The sequence below is a fragment of the Simochromis diagramma genome, unplaced genomic scaffold (genome assembly GCF_900408965.1).
Source record: "Simochromis diagramma unplaced genomic scaffold, fSimDia1.1 OVJJ01000606.1, whole genome shotgun sequence".
Lineage (NCBI taxonomy): Eukaryota > Metazoa > Chordata > Actinopteri > Cichliformes > Cichlidae > Simochromis > Simochromis diagramma.
The window spans coordinates 377,495-399,795 of record NW_024387233.1 but is presented as its reverse complement, the minus strand read 5'-3'; the positions used below and the strand labels follow the sequence as shown (position 1 = coordinate 399,795).

Genomic DNA, 22,301 nt, shown 5'->3' with positions numbered 1-22,301 from the left:
ATCAAAGCACCAGGAAGTGGGAATAATTTCTCCTATAATAAGGATTTTTAGGTCCCTGATAACAAAAATGAGCAGATTTTATCCAGTTTGGTAACGTTTACATCACTAGAGAAGAAAATATAGCCACATTATTATAATTACTAAAAACTACAGATATGAAATATCCAGATTTTAGAGACCCAGAGAGGTGAAGAGCAAAGCAGCAAACAGAGAAAGCTTTGTAAAGTAAACAGTTTTAGCTTCATCCTTTTTTAATCCTTTAATCTTGACCTGCTGTCACCAACCTGCGCTCTGTGCAAGGCTGTCTGTGTGCGGAAACAACATCACATCAGAGGGTCTGCTGTTGTTGGCTCAGGCTGAGAAATCCAGCTCGACTCTGACTCACATGTACATCTGGGGAAATCACCTGGAGGAGCCCGTATGCCAGGTACACCCCTCAGATGTCGGTTTCCTAATGCGGGCTTAAGTCCTGTTGCCGATCCTGACGGTCTGGGGCCTGCCAGTCAAAAAGTCATGTAGCCAGTCACAGAGGGTGGGGTGCAGGCCGAGTGTTAACAGCTTGTGAGTGAGTTTGTGTGGGATGACAGTATTGAAGGTGGAGCTGTAAGTTCAGTTGAAATATAAGTACTTTATAATTAAAGTAACACACAAATCTTCAAAGACTTAATCAATCACAACATTAAACTCACCCTGTTTTTGTAGAGAAGGTGTTCAGGCTTTTTCATTATCTCCTGAAACCAGCTGCATTGGATCTTCATCCTTTTTCACTCAGTGAAGTCTTTCCTTTTGTTGCCATTCCTCTGCACTGGAAAAAAAAAATTATATTCATTAATAATGAATATAATATTCATTATATTATTAATATAATAATATTATATTCATTAATAATGAATATAATATTCATTATATTCATTATATTATTAATATAATAATATTATATTCATTAATAATTAGAAAGTATTTAAACATTCTGGTCGTAGACTTTTACATTCTTCGTTACGCTTGGTGTCATAATCATCACGATCAATACATGACAGGGGAGGCTCTGAGGTAGGCGGGGCTGTCTTTGGTGATGTCACCACGAAAGGTGGGACCAGCGTCTGACACTCGGTGACTTTAAACTATAAATTGACAGAATAAACATTGAATCTGGGATGCAGAGCCTCCCTGCTACTGCAGATAAGGGGGCGGTCTGCTTGCCTCCACCCCAGAGAGAAGGGTTACATCTCCAGGGTCTGGGGTGGGGTGCCCCCACGGGCATGTCACTGTAACCCACTCTGGCCTCTGCTTCATGGCTGCTGGGTGACCCCTCGTTTGGGCCTCTCCTCAGCTCTTCCCAGGAGGGTGGCACGGTTACCCCCTGGTGGTCCTCCTTGGGTCTGGCCTGGATCTCCTCCATGCCCGCTTCATGCCCTGGGGGACGGGGCTATGGCTCCCCACACTCCCTAGCAGATCATTATGTGGAGAAACCTTTGGAATACATGCGTACTGATGCACACAGGTATGCACACAGGTGTACACACGGGTGTTCACAGACACAAACTACACCTTTCTTGGCTGCTGCCTCAAAGCACATTGTGCGCTGTCAATCTTACATGCTGCACAATAACATTTAATATTTAGTATCTAAATATTAAATGTTATTGTGGCTGCTTAGGCTGCTGCCCCCGCGACCAGGCCTCGGATAAAGCGGATGAAGATGGATGGATGGATGGATTTAGTATCTACTGTTAGCTAGTTTATTGTGATGGTGCTGTATTTATTATGTTGCTCTTTTTTGTTTGTTTTCTCTTCTGTTTTTTTTCTTCTCCATACAGGTGATCCAGGTGTTTTGTTTGTTTTTCTTTTTTTCTTCCTCCCTTTCTCACTGTCTCCTTTCCCCTCTATTTCTCTCCCTCTCTTTCTTGCCAAGCAGTCTGGGCCCAATCTGCCAGCTTACCCAGGGGAACGCGAAGGCGTTCTCATGCTAGCCAATAGATGTAATCCCTCCTGCGAGTCTGTTCTGGGCCTCCAACTGGTAGGACATGCCCAAAACACTCCTCCCAGCAGAAGCCTTTGTCAGATGCTTGAACCAAAGAACTGGTTCCTTTGAATGTGGCAGAGCAGTAACTCGAATTCACTCTGGTCGATCAAGCTGCTCACCCTACCTTTAAGAAAGAGCCCAGTTACCCATCAGAGGAAACTCATTTTCATTGTTTTATATGTGATGTCATTGTTTTGGTCAGTACCCAGAGCTTGTAACCATAAGTGAAGGTAGGAACATAGATCAGATACTGTCCCAGTATACCCTGGAGGTCGCCACCTGATGAAGCTGACACGAAGCCTGCAAAAAGGCAACCACAGTGGAGACCCTCAACAACCTGGTATCGCTAGAATGTGTCCATAAAAACCAGAAACAGAATCTATGACAAAGAAAGAAGAGGTCCGACTTCTCCCCGGCTGTACAGGGACCTCATACTCCCCAAGGACCCTGACAGGATCACCATGTACACATGAATAGGACCCTATCCCTACTTTTATGGCAGAACTGCATTGAACGAGCAACCTGACATGTTTCTTATGGACATGTAGAGTAGAGGGTTAAGAATCTTTTGCTGTGAATGACTTCAGCACTCTTTAAGGCTTTTTAAGCATCAACAGAAACTCTGCTCAAACAGATTTATTAAAATATAAAATATTGCTTGCTGAGAAAGATCACACAACACATTGAACATTTCTCTTCTGCAACAAGCATGTCTGTTTATGGATGTAATTATTTCAGGAGGTGTAGTAGAAGTCAATGTCTTAAAATATTAGAAATGATTGCCACTAATTGTGTTTGTGATGAACAAACAAAATACTTTCATAAACTTAAATCTTTGCAGTTTAAATAATCTTTTAGTTGTCCATGATGTGCGGTGGAATCAGGGCTTGCAGCAGTCTTTGTAGGCACATCTGTACCATTACAGTCGATGTTGTAAACTGGTTTCCTCAAACTCTGGAAGACCTCAGCGAGGAACACGTGACCATCCACCTCATAGGGGCTTACATCTGTCTGTTCTGGATGCAGCCGGCCGCTGGATATCAGCTCCTTGAAGGCCTGAAGCAGGGAGGGAGCGTCTATCTGTCAGAGGGGTGATGGGATGTTAGAGGAGAAGATGAAACAGACATCTGAGGGGTGTACCTGGCATACGGGCTCCTCCAGGTGGTTTCCCCAGATGTACATGTGAGTCAGAGTCGAGCTGGATTTCACAGCCTGAGCCAACAACAGCAAACCCTCTGATGTGATGTTGTTTCTGCACACAGACAGCCTTGCACAGAGCGCAGGTTGGTGACAGCAGGTCAAGATTAAAGGATTAAAAAAGGATGAAGCTAAAACTGTTTACTTTACAAAGCTTTCTCTGTTTGCTGCTTTGCTCTTCACCTCTCTGGGTCTCTAAAATCTGGATATTTCATATCTCTAGTTTTTTCATAATCTTACGCTCTTCAGAATACTTAACCTTTTTTCTGTTTTCCTCAGTCCGAAAAATATATTGAAACACAAACATTCAAAGATATTTGAACCCTTTGAATCATTACGTTCATGGATCTTTTCTTCTCTTCACATTCAAATTCTTAAAGTTATGCAAAAATCAGGTCAATTTAACTTTGTCCTCGTCTGTCCTTGTTAGATGTTGAAAAATCTCTAAGTAATAAAAATTGATAGTTTTTCTTCAGAGATCCTAAATCCCTGAAAGTCACTTTAAAAAAGACCCTATATAGTCCTTCTGTGTAAACTTTGTCTCAATGTAAAAAACAAACAATCAGGCTTCTGGTTTCTAAAGTCATTAAAATGTCATTAAAATAAGCAGAAAACATGATTCTGTCTCTGCTGCAAACCTCCATGTGTATCAAAACTGGGCAACCTCTTTACCAAAAGAGTGTGGTTGATTCTGGGGTTGATGCAGGACTCACTCTTTGAGGGTGCTGCGCGGACAGGTGATGGCTTTGCTCAGGTACCCAGCTCCACCATCTCCAATCTGATTGGATGACAGATCTAAAATCTCCAGGGCCCTGTTCTGCTTCAGCATCATGGCGAGATGAAACGCACCGTCACGGGTCACACGGTTGCTACAGAAATCCAAGAAAGACAAATGTATGGTATGAAGAGGAGGAAATGTGCCCTCTGCTGGCTGCTCGACTCGTTTCCTACCTGCACAGGTCCAGGTAGCGCAGGCTGTGGTTCCGCCCCAGGCCTTCAGTGAGCTGCTCTATCCCAGTGTCGGTCATCCCCATCCTCCCCAGGTGGAGCTCCATCAGGCTGCTATTCACTGCCAGCATCTTAGAGCAGTGCACTGCCCACTCCTCCTGAGACACAAAGAGCTGGCTCAGATCAGTCTGCCTCCCATTGAGTTTTATACCTGGTGTGTGTTTGCACCTGATGGCTGAAGAGCAGCGGGCGGCTGATATCGACAGAGCAAAGAGCCTTGTTTTTCTTCAGCATGATGACGAGCGCTATAATACTGCTGGTGTCCTGTAGGGATCGAGAAAACTCTCAGAAACAGAAGGATGTCAGCACCAAACCTTTTTAAAAACTGAAGCCCATCTACCAGGTCGCAGTCGGCCACTTCCAGCTCCTGCAGCGCGCAGTTCTCCTGCAGCATGCTGGCCAGTTCCAAACCTCCTCCTCTCCCGATCTTGTTACCTGACAGCCTGAGAGAGAGCAGGGTGCTGTTACCCTGCAGAGAGAACGACAGGCGGGGACGTGGCTTCCACATTAGAAACGTTGGAGCCACATTAAAAGGAATGAAAATCCAACTGTAAATGAATTCTGCTAAAATCTAAAAGGATCTCATGAGTGAAGAGGAGTCTGGCCAGGATCGAGCTCATTTTAGTTCATGGGGCGTGGGGGTGGGGGGTTAAGCACCTAATTCCTAAAGGAAGAGTAAGAATAAAGTTTATATGAGAACATATTAAGTGTTAAACCTGCAGGCTGCTGGCGAGGACTTGAGCTCCATTGGCCTGGATGTCATTAAACATTAAATCCAAACAACTCAGAGATGATTTCTCCTCCTGCTCAGAGAAAACAAACACGAAATACATCAAACATGAAACATTTTACTTACAGAAAATGATCCACCCATTGCATTTTGTTACCTACTTGCAGGAGCTTAGCAAGGTGTTCAACTCCTTCATTTGTTATGTTGTTGTACCTCAGATCAAGACCTGGTCACTCACACACACACACACACACACACGTAGTTAAAGACAGTTAAACACACCTTGTCTGAATCAGTTGACGTGAATCCGCCAGCTCACCTGTAACACACTTGTTATGTTGGAGACATTTACAGAGAGCGAGGACGTCGTCGTCACTGAGTCTCTGAACCTGTCTGACATTTCCTGGAAGTTTTAGGGTGAACTTCCTGCCACACAGACAAGTTTTCCATGCCAGCAGAGAATCAATGTTTATATGGAAAATGCATTGGAAAAAACACACATCTTTAAACCAGGGTTGTCACACTCAGTTTAGTTAACCAGCCATGTGAGGCCCAAATAGATCTCTAAAAACCTGATATTTGAAATCTATAAATCTCTCTCTCTCTCTCCCTATATATATATATATATATATATATATATATATATATATATATATATATATATATATGTATATATACATACATACAGTGTTGGGAAGGTTACTTTTAAAAATGTATTCCATTACAGATTACAGAATACATGCCCCAAAATGTATTCTGTAACGTAATCCGTTACGTTACTCGATGAGAGTAACGTATTCTGAATACTTTGGATTACTTAATATATGCTGTTTAAAACTACGCGAATGTACTATTGCTGTGATTTATTACTGTTACTGACGGTCCGCGGCTCCGAATCCGTAGTAAAGGGACCTCTGACTAATACGGCGGGGTCCGTGTGGGGCTCGTAGCCTAAAACTAGCTTTACTTTGTTGTGTGGGTGAACTTTGTTAGCCAGAGACAGAGAGAGGCGTTGAAAGGCTGCTCCAACGGAACTTATTGTTTCGGAGGAAAACACGAACACAGTGTACAGTCGAGTCTTAATAGCGTACTTACAACTGGGCTCGTCAGGCACTCTTCCTGGCAGCAGTGGTTATTATTATATTTACATGCTTCCAGCTCCCGTTTTTCCTCGATGACAGCTCGTACTTTTCCTTTTTCTCCCTCCCTCGCTCACAGACACATAACGGGTATGGCAGTCCATTCTCCCTGCAGCACGGACTACACTGCCCATGAAGCTACATTCTGCATTCTGCCTATTAGCTTAGCACAACAACAACAAAAAGGCGCTCTCTCACCCAGGAAACACGCAGAGAGAGAGCGTCACCCTGTAACCATGGCAACCGTAACGCTGCCGCCTGGAACTACAGAACGTAGCTGTCAAACAAAACCTAACCAGTCCTGACCTGCGACAATATGAAACAGGAAAGTACCGCAGTGTAATCCATTTATTTCAACAAAGGCACTGTATTCTAAATACCACCTTTTTAAACGGTAACTGTAACGGAATACAGTTACTCATATTTTGTATTTTAAATACGTAACGGCGGTAGATGTATTCCGTTACTCTACAACACTGTATATATATATATATATATATATACACATATATATATATATATACATATATATATGTATATACACACATATATATATATATGTGTATATACATATACATATATATATATATATATATATATATATATATATATATATATATATATATATATATATATATATATGTGTGTATATATATATATATATTATATTATATTATTTTCACAACATTTAACCAGGTAACTGGTCAAACATTTTTTTAACCACGTGGTTATTTTCATACTGGGTGTGCTTAGTATGAAATATGAAACACTTCATGGGGATCAAGTGGTAATAAAATAATTCTAAAAAGTGCCAAGTGAGTGAGTGAATTTTCCAAGAGATTTAAATGTGTTTAAGTCCACAGTAGTATTAATCGGTAACGTTAACCCACTAAAATCTTCATTTTTGGTGCCCTAAAGTTACATTGGAGTTTAAAGTGTAAACGCTTACCCCGTTAACGGCGTCTTCTTCAATGACTGCGAAACGTACGGATTCACTTTTACCTTTCTCTCAGCGCACACGGCTTTATAAAGCTCTGACATGCTTTGGGCCGCCATCACTAGATACTGTTTGAGTCGCTATGGCAACACGAGGGACGGCAGCCGCGGAGGTACAAACAAGTAACGGGAGGGAAATTTTAACGTAAGGTGGATTTTTGACAGAAGATAAACGTTAATGTATTAAAGAAATACAATAAATGAACGTGTAGGTTTGCATCTCAGTAAACAATTACAGTATGTAATAAAAAAAAAAAGATTATGGGTGAATGTGAGTGGAATTAAAAGGAAAAAACTTCAGCTTTTGAGTTTAAAATCATAAAAATAATAGAAAATCAAAAGAAAAAGTGGCTAATTAACAAGAAATAAACATTCTAAGAGAAAAGAATATTTCCAATTTATTAGTTTCAATTTTAAATTCAGGAGAACACAAATTCAAATTTAAGAGAAAAGGTTTTAAGAAGAAATATCAATGGCAAAACACTTAATTACAGCTTTTATCTTTATGATCAGTTAGTGAAATGTAAAAGAAAATAAATTGTTTTAGGAAACAAAATGGATGCATTTACAAGAACACAAATTAATAAAAGTCAATAGTCAAAAAGAATTGAAACAAATTTTGAGCTTTAGTCTATTTTCTGTATTTTAAAATATGAAATATATTGCGATAAAACTTTAAAAAAAATTAATCCTTTAAAGGATTGTCCTCAGTTTGTCTTTAAGTCAGTGTTCTGTGGTTTTTAAGAAGCTACATGAAATATTTTAAAATCATCACTGAATATAATGTATAATCTAAATTATTTGCATTATTTTGCTAGACAGTATTTTTGAGCAATTCCAGTTATTTCCTCACTCCTAAAATACTTTTAATTGATCGGAGACTTATGATTGGTAATATATATAAATAACACAAGTATTACATTTATTTATGACAAGAAACTGCAGTTCCTTAAATAGTATCCACTGAGTTCTAGACACTTTGCTCAGTAACTGTGTTTTATTGCAATGTGGATGCTTTCAGAACATACTGATTAGATTATAAATCAAATTACATCCTCTAAACAGGTGGTTCTGCTTGAGAAAAACAACAAAATCATCTGCAGTGACATAAAGAACAAAAAAGTAAAAATGTCATAATAAACTGACAAACAGCAGTCCGATTGTCCCTTTTTTGTCGGTCTTTATTTTCCTGCTGCTGTTGTACATTTTTCATACAGTAGTGAACTTGTATATGTAATTCACAAATTTGTACAAGTAATGCAGACATTTTACCTAAAACAAAAAAACCAAATGAAATAAACAAACAGCTACAGTCATGTTAATAGAAATGCATTTTTCACTCTTTCACACTGAAACAACTGATTTACTTAAAAAAGAAAAAAGAAGAATAAAAAGAGCCTCTATTACATCAATGAAGCCACCATTATCACATGTCACTGCAGGGTGGAACATTTATTGCTTGATAAATAAAGATGTTACATCTTATGATACCAAAGCTCCTATTCACTACGCTAACTATTAAAACGGAGTTGTACTGTATCAGAGTTATTCTTTACAAGCGTTACTCCATCAAACAAAAGGAAGCTGTAATAGAAAAAACAAACAAACAAAAAGCTGCAGCCACGACATCCACATCGGAGAAAATGTTGTGTGAGGTTAGAGGACTTTAAAGGTACTTTTTGTAAAAAAAGAAAAAGAAACAAAAAGTGTAATGCAAACGTTCACCACCAGGAGGTGGTGTTTCACCAGGAAGCACAGTTATCCGCCCCAAACAGCGCCACCTTCTTCTGTGTAAGTTTAAAATGATATCTGATCAGACCTCTAGCTTATCTAAAGTTTCTGTTCGCTTTATAAAAACACTACACAGTCTTTTAGCTACCAAACGAGCCAGGTCAGTGTGACAGAGAGGACACTATACTGACTCACTGCTCCACCTTGTGGTCCAAAGTGGTATTACAGGAGTACAGCTCAGCCTTGCTTTAGCTGACATCTCTGCCACAAAATACAAAGATGTTGATTTCCATCCGTCTGTGTATCCAGATCACGGTTGTGGGGTCTGCAGTCTAAGGAGACCTTCCTCTTCCAGCCACTTAATCCAGCAGACAGTCCTGAAACACCTCGCTAAAGGAGGAAGCTGAACTACCTAAACTGACTCCTCCTACCCTGAGCTAATCGCCCTCTCTCTAATGGAGATCCCAGAAATCCATAGGAGGAAACTCCTTTTTTCATTGCTGCTTATACCCTTGAAATCATTCTTCTGGTCAGATATACAACAATTCACGCTCACAGTAACCCAACACGCTCGTCTTTGGACTTGTAAATCATCTTCACACAATGGGCTGTTTTTACAAAAAGCACCTTTAAGCGGTTTGAAGCAGGTCAGTCGCTGTGAATCAAAGCTTCACTTTCTACAGTAGAAGAAAATGTAGAATCAGTTTCTTTTTTCACACACTTCACCATTAAGCTGGGAAGTGAAACGAGGAACTTGGATCAGAACGTTGGACATCTGAACAACGGTAAATTGTACAGATCTGCTGATTGGGCTTTTTCCCCCCTCCCTTCCCTCCTGATTCTGACATCTGCTGATTTAAAAGACAGCACAAGTAATCAAACTGGTTATCTTTATGTGTACAGCTGGTTAATGCTGGGAGAAAACTGGTTACATCTGGTAAACCCAAACAGTGGATTTTACAGGAAGAATGTAGTTTAACTGTGACTCCAACGAACAGTTAGCAGGTCATTCAAAGAAGTGAAACGGGTTTAAGCACAACAGCATGAAATCATCAGTGCTGATCATGACGTCACTGCTGAACACAAAGAGAGAATCTTATTGGGATTCTTCAGGTTATAATAATTTGATTCTGCCTTTTATTGCCGCTCTTTCCTCCTCTCTGCCAAGAAAACAAAAATCTTCATTAGAAAAATAACTGATCTGTTTTTAGCCTCTTTCAGATCTCCATCACACTCCTGTTTTCCTCAAGCTCAAGACTGGCGTCACACAACAGTATCGGCCACTGACACGGTTAAACTGCATTTTGTTTGCCATATTACCCGTGTTCTCCTTGAGGAGCTGTAAATCGTCCTGCTGGATCATGAATTTCATTTCACTTCTACTAAAAATATGGGCATTTTTAAAAGGATGACTGGGTCAGGTTTTATTCTTATAGTTTTGACCAGTAAACCAACTCAACTGAAGCCACGCTGCTTCTTTAAGGGTTTATGTTTTGGGAGGAGGAGGAGGGGGGTTTATAGCTTCATTTGATGCCTTTTTGCATCAGTGTTAATTTGGTGGAAACGCTCGTCTGTAAATATGTTAGAATCTAAGTGATTTTGATAATAAACCAAAATACAGACCATGAGCTGTGAATCTGATCGTCTGTTTCTCATACGTCACAATTAAAAAAAAAAAAAAAAATACTGGAAAGTTTTTTTATTATTGCAAAATATTAAATGTGTGCACGCCGGCGAATCATTATTCTGGTTTTTCCACGTACAAATTGTGGAAACCACATCACATGTTTCTAGTTTCAGCCTCTGAAATGCAGAACTTGGTGCTTTTCTCCATTTTAAGTCACAGAGAGCTTAAAGTCTTTGGGTTTTGGGAAGAATGGAAGACAAAAAAAGACTTTGAGGATTCTGCTTGAGACTTTTTTTGACAAATAATAATCACATAATGCGATTAATTTATCTAAAAAGTCCGAAAACGCTCCCATCACTGTCTGTCCTACTGGATTTAACTGAATGTGGCGACATAAAGTTTGGATTATATTTTGCCGTCCGTCGTCCAAAATATTTCGTCTAACCTTGATGTTAGTTTCTAACTCGACTGCTCGCATTTCCTGTTTGTACCACAGGTTGAAATGATGGTCAAAACTATGAAAATAAAGCCCGAGTTGGACCAAATTGTCTTTGTCTTGTAGATTATCTTTACAAATGTTGATTTTTTTATCCTGAACATGAGCACTGACTTTATGCCAATCAGCGAGTGACTGTTTAAAACTGAAGTTTAGTTCTGATCAGTGTTACTCAGGCCTCACTGCTGGGGGGGCATGTTGTCCATGTTGTCCACCGTCTTGATGATGACAATCTGCTCCAGCGTCTGTGCGGGCGAAGGCGGCGGCCGCAGCTGCTCCACCAGCGCGTGCAGCGTGTCTGAGTTGATGGTCTGCTCCTGATCGGTGTCGAAGGTCACCTGCTCTGTGGTGGTGAGAGGGGTGTGCGTGGGCTCTGCCTTGAAGTCCTGGATGATGGCGGCGGCGTCCGTGACGCTGTCAGCGGTCACGCTGGCGGTGGTTGCAGCAGAGTCCGTGGTGGCGACGTCGGAGGCAGCCGCGGCGGGGTCGGTGGCTTTGGGGTTGGGAGTGGCCGGTTCAGGGTTGGCCGGCTCGCCCTCGGGGATGGAGCCCAAACCTTTGCTCTCCTGGGAGAGCTTGCTCTGGACGAAGGCCACGGGATGGCTGGTGGACAGCAGGACCACTGCTCAAACACACAAAACCCAGTCAGACGGTCACTGCTGAGCAGCCAGAAGACAACATGGAAACAACACCGTTTTACTGCCTGTTCTTTAAAAGGCCCCCAAGCAGAATTGGGAGCTTTGCTGTTGTGCCTTTAAGGCAGCAGCAGCACTGCACACTTGTTAAAGGCAGATCCAACACTCCCATGTTAAGCCTGATTTATAGTCCTGGCTCACAACACTGTTTGACTTTGAGCTTGTGCTCTGGTGTGTCTGCTTTACTTTGCCATCACCAGTGGACTGGACTTTGAGTTAATAAATCTGGAACACCCACTTAAAAAAACAAAAAACAATCAATCAATCAATCAATAATACTATTCCATTTTCACTGGGATCACAGCTCGACCTCAAACTCTCCACTGACTCTACATACTGAAGTCTGCCACGTTGGTTTAAAGATGGAGAATGACCCCACATATCTGAAGCGTACAGGCACAGAGATGTAAAATCTCCAGAAACTGGCGCCTTTAATGTGTTGACTTGGTCAGCAACCCCCCGCCCCCCAAAAAAGACACTGAATTCACTTCCTCTATTAGGCACTTCCTCTGTTGCCAGAGAGGAAGTTTCTGCTGCTGGTCTAAGTGGTGCCTCTGCAGGTAGCCTGCACACTGCAGACAATGGGATGCTTACATGCTGCAGCATCCTGCTTTATTGCACAGGCCATGGAAACTTCAAAAAGCTAATGCGAACCAGGATACTGATGCACATGTAAACACAGAGATGGGCTTCCAGCCTCAGGGCTGAATCATGCAGTGACACTGAGGGGTGGTTTTTCTGACTGAAGCTGCAAAAAGATCAACACGTCCCAAAACACTTTCAGGTTCTTATTCAATTAAACTTTAACAGCACTTTAAGACACAGTGGATTTTAATAAACAGGCTGACAGCTCACCGGCTCGGGCTCTCTCCTTGTGTTGCCGCACTTCGTCGGCGTGAGCTTTGTCCTGGTGTTTGATCATGTTCTTCACGCTGGCAAATCTGTTTCCACAGAGCAGGCACTGCACGCCGCTGTTCCCCTCTGCAAACACCACGAGAACGCATTTAAATACTGCAGCCAATCGGTTTCTGGCTCTCAGTTTATACCCTGATTGGTCAGAAACTGTGTGGAGCTGAGAGCTTGCTCTTTATAACTCACTTCATTATCTCTTTCACACCCGTTTGAGGCACATTTTTAAAATAGTTTCATTATGTCAATAAAGCACATTTTAGGTTATGAGCTCTCCTGAAAGACGGCCGCAGTTAGCAGTAGGATCCTGGTGTGATGCTGCTGACTTTCAGTCCCATCTAACCACTCTTTAAATGTTTGGCGTAACAAACAAAGCTTTAAACTCACCTGGGTGAAGTCGCCGCATGTGTTTCTTCAGTTCAGATGATGTGACAAATTTGGCGTCGCATTTAGGCTGCGAACATTTGTACGGAGTCTCGCCTGAAACGCACAGAAATACAGGAAAATGTCTGTAAAGTCTATTTGCCCAGTGCGGCAGGAAACCAGAGCAGCGCATCCTTTCATTTGCACGTCTCTCACCAGTGTGTTTACGTGTGTGGGCAATGAGAGAGGAAGACACAGAGAAGGACATGCCACACAGGTCGCACTGGTACGGTTTCTCCCCAGTGTGTCGTCGCTTGTGGTACGTCAGCGTGCTGGACTGAGCGAACGCCTGGCCGCAGATGTCACAGACGTACGGTTTCTCCCCGCTGTGCAGTCTGTGGGAAACGTGTTAAAATTTAACTTTATTTATAGAGCAACAACTCAAAACAACAAGTGCTTAAAAAAGTCACAGGTGAGAAGCAAATAATCACCTACACGTGTGCCACCCAGCAACCACATTTTTCTTCAGTGGCCCTCAGACCAGCAGAACTGTTACTATAGAAACTACTGGGTAGTTTAACCTACAATAGGTTAATGTTATTAGTTCTGCCACTCGTAAACACCCTCGTGTGTGCCAGAGCAAAATAAAGATCTTTAACTAGCTCCTCGGTGGAAGCAGACCAGCAGCTGACTCGTTACGTCAGTCATATGTAATAAAAGGTGGGTTGCATGCAGATACGCAGGCTCTTGGCCTTCCTGGCCTCAGTTCCTTCCACACTGACGTACCTGATGTGTATTTTATAATTGGACGAGGTAGCAAACTTGAAGCCGCAGCGCTCACAGGTGTACGGCTTCTCCTCGCCGTGGTGCATTCGGCGGTGAGCGACCAGCTGGCACTTCTGAGCGAAACACTTGTCACAATCGGCACAATTGAACGGCTTCTCGCCTGCAACAGAGAAACAAGGAGGACGCTTGTTATACGTGTGTTACATTATCACTGCCAGCTGATGGGTTAAAAGGTTTTCCACTTATCTGGTGACAGACACCGGTCTTCACATCCACGTTGCACATACTTTCATTTTAACTCAAAGGTTTGCTGAGTGATACGATGCATTTCTGTTCCAAACTTAAACTCATGCTTGTGCTCAACATCCTATGTTTGTCTTCCTGCTTCCGGAGCTTGTTTTTGCAGCTCAGGAAGCAGAAAGTATGGGACAGCTCTGTGACACAGAGGGAGGATTCTGCTGCAGAGGACGTGCAAACGTCTTACGCATTTAAATGTCACAGAAAAGCACCGGAGCGCCAGTTTGACACGTTTAATACGTGTAAGAAACTTTTCTTCTGTTTATCAAGCTGATTTCAACCAAAGTTTTCACTGAAATGATGAATAAAACCAGCACACAGGCATCCACACTCGAAGTCAGGTGACAGGAAACTACAGAGAATTGATTAGAAACAATGCAGTAGGGTTACAGACTGTATATAAATGATGGAAGAAGTCCTGTTTTTAAAACAATAAACATGACTCTGTTGGAAGTAAGACTACAAAGTAGCATCTGAGCCCAGAAACTAATGGTGTCTGAAAGCAGTGACTGAGGTTTTGTTTTATTTTGCAAAGAAACAAACAAAACCAAAACCAAAAACCTTTAGCTGATTAGGGGTTAACCCCTAATCAGCTAATGAGATTCAAATCAAAGTAACCGAAGTTTGATTCTGACTAAGAACCTTGCAGGTGGATTTTCCTGTCTTTACACACTTAATTATAAATGAAAAGGTGTGTAGCAGCCTCACATCTACACAAACCCAGTACCAAAAACACGTGACACTCAGTGCTGAGCTCACCTGTGTGTATGCGCAGGTGTGTTTTCAGCTGCGTGGCCTGCCTGAAGGTTTTGGAGCAGAAGATGCAGGCGAACGGCTTCAGCCCCTTGTGGATCTTCTCGTGGCGGCGCAGGCTGCTCACGTCTTTAAACAGTTTGTTGCACTCTGTGCACGACAGCGACATCTCGCCCAGAGCCAGCGCATCCATCTCCCCGATCTCGCCCTCTTCCACTCCCTCCCCCGCCTCCTCCTCCTCTGTGCCTCCGCCAATGCTGTCATCCCCCGCCTCCTCCTCCTCCTCCTCCTCATCGGTCTGTCCCCTGTTTCGGCCCCTGCCTCTCCCGCGGCCTCTCCCTCTCCCGCGGCCTCGCCCTCTCCTCCCCTCTCCGGTGCTCAGCCTCGGCCTCTTCATCCCAGGCTCCTCCTCATCTTCTTCCCCCTGTGAGGGGCTCCAGTCTGCTGAGGTGTCTCCAAAGTCCTTCACGCTCGTATCAGAGTCATCCAAATAGAGTTCTTGACTTTTTAAGCTCCCTCTTCCTCTTCCTCTCCCCCTGCCCCTGCCCCTGCCTCTCCCTCGTCCTCTCCCTCTGTAGCTGTAGATTTTGGGCATGCCGTCAGCCGAGCTGCTCGCCTCCATCTGCTCGTCGCCAAAACTTTTAGGCTTTCTACCTCTCTTCCTGCCCCCTACTCTCCCAGTGCTCCTTGGCGTGCTTGGGGTGTACTCTTCATCGTCTTCCACAAACATATCTCTGCCCTCATCATCCTGCTCTCTGCTGCCCTTACCTTCCTCCTGCCATTCCCCCGCAACAGAGACTATGGATAGTGGGACTGGGGAGTTGGGGCTGCTTGGGGAGGCGGGGCTGGGAGGCGAGAGACCCGTCTCTTTATCTGCCTCCGACTGTGACGTTTCGCCGAGCTCAGACCAGTGAGGGAACTCCTCCAGATATTTCGTGGCCTCGGCCATTCCTAAGAAGATGGCAGCTCGCCGTACGGCCGCTTGTCGGGTGCTGGAACCAGAAAGAAAAACATTTTACTCAAAGTACCAACTCAAAATTCAGCTCACAAGTGTCCCACGCCTATGACCTTTTCATAATCTAACATCATGTGGACTGACTGCAGCATTAACCAATGAAATCACGCTAAAAACATATCCTTAGAAACTAAAGTGGCTGCTTGTGCAGTATGTCACTAAAATGTTGGAGAAGTTGATCACTCCAGAGAATAATCGGTGGGCAACTCCAGGCCTCAAGGGTCGGTGTCCTGCAGGTTTTAGATCTCACTCAGGGTCAACACCCCTGAGTCAAATGATTAGTTCATTATCAGAGCTCTAAAGAACCTTAAGACATGTTGAGGAGGTCATTTAAATCAGCTGTGTGGGATCAAGGACGCATCTAAAACCTGCAGGACACCGGCCCTCCAGGCCTGGAGTCGACCCCCCCCCTGTTGTACATAAACCTAAAACACTCGCCTTGTAAGTTATTGCTTGTTGTTGTTATGGCAACAGCACCACCCAACAGAGCTAGCCAAACGTCAGGTATGAATACCTTAAAGGGGCGTCCGCAGAACAAGTATCTAACAGTGCCATGGCAACCAGTGACCACAAAAAGTCAGTCTGGAGTGAAAAATTGGTCAATTTAGAGGCAACTGGTTGAAACAATAACTGATGAGAGTGAGAACGGACACCTGACATGGGACAAGGCGATAATGCAGCAGAGTGCTACTCAGCAATGAGAGCCTGAAACAGCAACAAACTGATGACGAACGGATCGCTTCCTGTGCGGATGCCCCTCACTGGAGTCCACTTATCACCAACATCATCAAACAACTGGCTCGCACACGTTAGCTAACACATATGGTCAAAAGGAGTGACTGCAGGAAAAAACTACAGTCAACATTAGCAGACAACATTAACCAAACTAAGATCTCTGCTCAAATGACCAAACTGCAAACGTCTCACTTAGCAAAGCTCTCCTAGCTAACAAAGCAACATCCTGTCTTGAAGAAGCTACTTTCAGTCCTTGTTTCAAAAGAGATCTCCACAGCGTGTAGCACCACACGTTTGATTTTGCAGACCTTTCATAAATAGTTTTTTGTGTCCTCCTGAGATCTTTGGCTTGTTGGCGAACAGGTAAGCCACCATACTACGAAGCCGCCATCTTGATTTGCAGCGATGAAGAAGCCTTTAACGCCACAAAACAACCAAGAACTTATTCACGCAGCTAGCGGGCTAACTGTATCTTGTGTGCCAACTTTAACCCTGTACTGTCTGAAAAACTATTTAGCTACCTTTCTTAATTAAAAAAAAAACCAAAAGCTTAATGAGCTAATGTGAGCCACAACAACAACTAATAATAAGCACATTTTAGCCATCAGTAAATCACGTAGAGGCACAAAGCAAAGATGTCTCACTAACATTTACTTTCCATAACGCATGTATCTGACGTTGGCTTCATCACATCCAAGTCTACTTTGCTGTCATTCTGTTCATATGTTGTACACTCAGGTTGTTGGGTATACAGATGTAGAACTGTACAGGATGACCCTGTGTAAATGCTATCCGTGTTTTGGCTGATGCTGGCTTCTAAACCCTCACGCTTACCTGCTGAGGTTCATGTGTCCCGTGTAGACGAACTCCAGGAGCTTCTCCAGCGAGTACCGGCTGACCTTGTCGGGGTCCAAAGTCGTGATCTCTTCCCCCTTTTCAGCATGGGAGGAGAAATACTCACTGAACGCAGCGAGGATGTTACGGTGAGCCCTGAACTCCACGTCCTTCACCATTATGGTGATGTCACACAGAAAGTCCATCTCCCGCTGCTGGTGCAGGCGCTGCAGAAGCAGCTTCCCATGGTTGAAGACATGCGCCATCACTGCTGCTGGAAAACAGGCGAGGGCATCCTCATCACTAACGCATTAGCAACGGGAAAATACAACTTTGCATGAAGGGAGACGTTTCTCCTGTGTTTGAGCCACGGAGCTCCAGGAGCGATGTAAACAAATTACTGCAGCTACAACACTTTTATCCAGAGTTTTTTCCCCACACAGTCCACCAAAAATAGCTTTAACCGAGTCCAAGGAAAATAACCTGTTTTTATATAATATAACAGATTTTTTCAAAAACTAACTTTGGTAATTGAGGCATTTTTACTAAATTATTATAAACACTCAAAATGGACTAAACTTGTGGAGTCAACCATGAAAAGCCCAATTATTTTATAGCTTTACATGAAGCGAGCCTTGGTACGGTGGGTGTGGCTTCTGTGTCTTAAATACCCATCAAACAGGCCAAAGCGGGGAAAAAGCTGTTGCTTGTAAATGCAATCAATGTTGTTTGAATTATTAGACCTTAGAGCAGGGGTGGGCAACTCCAGGCCTCGAGGGCCGGTGTCCTGCAGGTTTTAGATGTGTCCTTGATCAAACACAGCTGATTCAAACGGCTAAATTACCTCCTCAACATGTCTTGAAGTTCTCCAGGGGGCTGGTAATGAACTAATCATTTGATTCAGGTGTGTTGACCCAGGGTGAGATCTAAAACCTGCAGGACACCGGCACTCGAGGCCTGGCGTTGCCTACCCCTGCCTTAGAGATTGACTGAATAGTATTTACTACCTGTTTGAGGCCTTGAATTATTCTCATACACCTGAGAACATCAAGGGACGACTTCAGTAAGGCTAGATGTTATATTAGCTCATCCATTCGTAACATACAGGAAAAAAAAAAGCTAGAACCCCCCCACTTCTAATAATATCACATTTATGCTCACTGGGGAAAGAAAAAAGCTTTCAGTCTTCAAAAACATCAGATCCTTCTACTCCAGAGGACATAGGTTTTTCCAGCACTGATGACACCAGCGTATTCTACGCTAGATTCGACACAGCGAACACCATGGGACAGGACAGTGTGCGCACCGCGGATGACGTCAGTGCGCACACTGTGTCTGAGGAGGATGTGCGGAAGTGCTTCAGGAAGGTGAACGCACGCAAAGCTACTGGTCCGGACGGGATTCCCGGCCGCGTCCTCAAGTCATGCACGGCTCAGCTGGCTGGAGTGTTCACGCACATCTTCAACCTTTCCCTCTCTCTGTCTGTAGTCCCAGCCTGCTTCAAAATGGCCACCGTCGTCCCTGTACCCAAATCCTCCACCATCTCCTCATTAAACGACTGGCGACCTGTAGCCCTGACCCCCATCGTGAGCAAATGCTTTGAGAAGCTGGTCAGGGGCTTCATCTGCTCTGCACTACCCGACTCACTGGACCCTCTACAGTTCGCATACCGCCACAACAGGTCCACTGATGATGCCATAGCCCTGACACTACATACTGCCCTGTCACACCTGGAGAAGAGAGACACGTATGTGAGAATGCTGTTTGTAGATTACAGCTCAGCATTCAATACCATCGTTCCCTCGAAGCTGGACAGGAAACTGCAGGATCTAGGACTGAGCAGCTCCCTCTGCAGCTGGATCCTTAGCTTCCTGTCTGACAGACGCCAGGTGGTCAGACTGGGCAGCATCACCTCATCCCCCATCGCACTGAACACTGGTGCTCCACAGGGGTGTGTACTGAGCCCTCTCCTGTACTCACTCTATACCTACAACTGCACGGCCACTAACAACTCCAACATCATTGTGAAGTTTGCGGACGACACTACAGTGGTGGGTCTTATCACCAACAGTGATGAGACGGCCTACAGGGAGGAGGTCAGCGCCCTGACCCACTGGTGTCAAGACAACCATCTCACCCTCAACGTCGCAAAGACAAAGGAGTTGATAGTGGACTTCCGGAGGTGCAGAGAAGTACACACCCCCATCACCATCAACGGCGCTGCTGTGGAGAGAGTGAGCAGCTTCCGGTTCCTTGGAGTACATCTGGCTGAGGATCTTACGTGGTCAGTACACACAAACAAAACAGTGAAGAAGGCGCAGCAGCGCCTCTTCTTTCTCAGGACACTGAAAAGATTCAGCATGAGCCCCCGCATCCTCAGGACCTTCTATCACTGTGCCATTGAGAGCATCCTCACTGGATGCTTCACCACCTGGTACGGCAACAGCACCGCCTACAACCGCAAAGCTCTCCAGCGAGTAGTGCGGTGCTCTGAACGGATAATCGGAGGTGAGCTTCCCTCCCTCCAGGACATATACAGGAAGCGGTGCCTGAGGAAAGCGGGGAGGATCATCAAGGACTCCAGTCACCCCAGCCATAAACTGTTCAGACTACTTCCATCAGGAAGGAGGTTCTGCAGCATCCTGTCCCGAACCAGCAGACTGAGAGACAGCTTTTTCCATCAGGCCATCAGACTGCTGAACACTTCCTAGATACCTCAGCTTCACTACTGGAACTTTAACATTATGCACTCCATACTGTATATAAATGCCACTTGTTTTGCACATGTCAACTACCAACCTTTATTTTATTATTTACTCTATTTACTTTGTAATATATATATACACACACACACACACACACACACACGTAGTATACACATTCAGTAATATGCATACACTCTTATATTGTACATATATTTATTCATATAACTCTCAGATGTAGCCATTCTTATATTTTGCTTGTTCTTATGTTATTGTACTTTGCACAACTCTGTTGCTTGTGAAGCTCGCACACAAGAATTTCACTCACATGTACTGTACCAGTGTACCTGCACATGTGATGTGACAATAAAAGTGATTTGATTTGAAAACTGATGGATTGCAGATCAACCTGAGGTTACCTCACTAACTGAATCCAGCTTCATATGACAGACATCTGCTACCAGAGCCACAGGTGTGACTTTGACACCACAAGATTTATTTCAACAATTTTACACACTAGCTCCTCTGATCAGTAATAATCAGCACTGTTCTTGAGATAAATCAGACTAACCAAATTCTACCTGAGAGTTTCTTTTATATAAAGAACATGTCTACATTGTAACAAAAAAGCGGTCTCCTTGGCTGAACTGGAGAAAATTAATCAGTTTTTTAGATTACAGTAATGTCCTGTTTACTGGCTTAGATAAATCTGAGCTATACAACAACAACAAAAATGAATAATTAAATAAAAAAACAAAAACCGATGACCAGACTATTAACGAGTTCTATTAAGCAAGTTCTTTCTATTTTATACTCTTTACAGAAGCTCCCAGTAGACTTTGATTCATTTTAATGTTAAATTTCAATTATATAGTAATGTATTTATTCCTAGCTTTTTGTGTACAGTATTTTGTGACTGCTTGTCTGTGAAAAGCACTTTTATAAATAAGCTTTAATTTAATATCTCCCTGTGTGAGGCCTTGAATTACTCTAAAACGACTAAAGACATCACAAAGAGCCACAAACACCCCATAAACGTAATAAACCTTCCCTGCAGGTTTATATTAATGACTCACCTGCTGGAAATCCAGTGTAATGTTTCTAATATTTTTAATAATTGCACAAAATTTAAATCATATCACAAAAAACGTCAATGCACATAAAAACACAGATTTCTCGTGGATTTCTAAAACTTGATAACAGAGTGAAAACTTACTGTGAGTAGTGTGTCAGAGCTGCTGAAGAGTCACAGCTTCGCCTCCTCTTTGCTCTCGGTTTGTAGATTTCTCTCCTGTTAATGACAAAGAGTGTGAGAACGAACCGCGGTGCATATTAATTGTCTAATTAACAGCTCAAAATCCAAACACGGACTTGTGGACGTCTAACATAAATAATAAAAGCTTGCGAACAGGTATAATGATCTGAATCTACAGCCTTGGCAGGTAAGATGAAGAAGCAGTTTTGGAAAATAAAAGCTCCCGCCCGCTTCCTGAGCAGGCCTCGGGCTGTGGCTAAGGCTAACAGCGGTGTCGCCGTTGGGTTCAATTTACTCCTGCTCGCCGTTTAGGTCTCTTCGCAGACTTATCTGCACTTTGGGTGTAGTAGAAGCCTCCAAACAGGAGAGCAAGGCCCACGGGTGTTTAACCACAGCGGATCATTCACGAAGCAGAAGCTAACTGTTTTCGTAGTGGTAAAAAGCGCGCAAAACATTGTGCTCTTATTTCGAAGGTTTGTACCGGCGGTGCCGACGTAAGCGGCCACAAAAAGCTGCACATGCTTATTTTAGCGACAGCTAATGCACATACGTCTCGAGCTGCAATAAACAAATTGCGTAAATGCGCGATTTTACGCCACAACAAAGTAAATAAAAGCAGAAAAGTACCTTCTAATATCCGCGATCTTCAGCCATAATCCACGTGACATCGAAGTTCTCGCGAGACGACAATATTGATCAAAGAGAAACTGGGTTCGGTCAAGATAGACACCGTCGCTCCCTGACAAAGGACGACAGTTGGGGAGGGTTACTATCGTTAATACGGAATTACAGTAATAGCAAAAAATAAAAGAATTCATTTCATTTATATTTAACCCTTTAATCTATAGAATACGAAATATACACATACGAAGCCAATAAAAAAATGTTGCCTAGAAAATAAGAAAATCATTTTAAGCGACACTGATTTTGAAATGTTCAAAAGTGCTGTTGTTGGCTGATATTTATAAATAGCATAGCTGTGTCACCAAGTAGACTGTATCTGTAGGCTG

At 43.3% G+C, this 22,301-nt stretch overlaps 2 protein-coding genes across 9 annotated transcripts; both read right to left on the bottom strand.

The window, feature by feature from the left end:
* Positions 1-2,623: 2,623 nt before the first annotated feature.
* On the bottom strand, positions 2,624-17,326 carry lrrc34 (leucine rich repeat containing 34). 3 transcript variants are annotated; one of them, XM_040052402.1, is made up of 10 exons: positions 7,047-7,308; positions 5,278-5,384; positions 5,120-5,184; positions 4,945-5,031; positions 4,569-4,697; positions 4,397-4,492; positions 4,172-4,326; positions 3,934-4,089; positions 3,164-3,290; positions 2,624-3,079 (listed from the first exon to the last, which is right to left on the bottom strand). In XM_040052402.1, the coding sequence occupies exons 1-10, from the start codon at positions 7,151-7,153 to the stop codon at positions 2,843-2,845; spliced, it is 1,266 nt and encodes a 421-aa protein (XP_039908336.1). In that variant the 5' UTR covers positions 7,154-7,308; the 3' UTR covers positions 2,624-2,842. The 3 variants fall into 3 exon arrangements, with proteins under 3 accessions (XP_039908336.1, XP_039908338.1, XP_039908339.1); XM_040052404.1 differs by lacking the exons at positions 5,278-5,384; positions 7,047-7,308 and adding an exon at positions 16,788-17,326; XM_040052405.1 differs by lacking the exon at positions 3,164-3,290 and having other exon boundaries at positions 2,962-3,103; positions 7,047-7,314.
* Positions 8,254-22,028, bottom strand: LOC120746887 (myoneurin-like). 6 transcript variants are annotated; one of them, XM_040052396.1, is made up of 9 exons: positions 21,919-22,028; positions 21,253-21,327; positions 17,335-17,608; positions 14,757-15,742; positions 13,701-13,860; positions 13,131-13,309; positions 12,939-13,031; positions 12,498-12,623; positions 8,254-11,569 (listed from the first exon to the last, which is right to left on the bottom strand). In XM_040052396.1, exons 3-9 carry the CDS (start codon positions 17,598-17,600, stop codon positions 11,127-11,129), a joined length of 2,253 nt encoding a protein of 750 aa, XP_039908330.1. In that variant the 5' UTR covers positions 17,601-17,608; positions 21,253-21,327; positions 21,919-22,028; the 3' UTR covers positions 8,254-11,126. The 6 variants fall into 6 exon arrangements, with proteins under 6 accessions (XP_039908330.1, XP_039908333.1, XP_039908332.1 ...); XM_040052399.1 differs by having other exon boundaries at positions 17,335-17,605; XM_040052398.1 differs by lacking the exon at positions 21,919-22,028 and adding an exon at positions 21,773-21,893.
* Between the last annotated feature and the right edge of the window lie 273 nt (positions 22,029-22,301).

Excerpts from the sequence above, each read along its gene's own strand:
- LOC120746887 (XM_040052396.1), bottom strand. The coding sequence starts at position 17,600 with ATGGCGCATGTCTTCAACCATGGGAAGCTGCTTCTGCAGCGCCTGCAC. Across the intron at positions 13,861-14,756 it reads ACACCTGCGCATACACACAG|GCGAGAAGCCGTTCAATTGT; the intron begins GTGAGCTCAGCA and ends TCTCTGTTGCAG. Across the intron at positions 11,570-12,497 it reads CAAGGAGAGAGCCCGAGCCG|TGGTCCTGCTGTCCACCAGC; the intron begins GTGAGCTGTCAG and ends GTGTTTGAGCAG.
- lrrc34 (XM_040052402.1), bottom strand. The coding sequence starts at position 7,153 with ATGGCGGCCCAAAGCATGTCAGAGCTTTATAAAGCCGTGTGCGCTGAG. Across the intron at positions 4,327-4,396 it reads CGCTGCTCTTCAGCCATCAG|GAGGAGTGGGCAGTGCACTG; the intron begins GTGCAAACACAC and ends TTTGTGTCTCAG. Across the intron at positions 3,080-3,163 it reads TGGAGGAGCCCGTATGCCAG|GCCTTCAAGGAGCTGATATC; the intron begins GTACACCCCTCA and ends TCCCTGCTTCAG.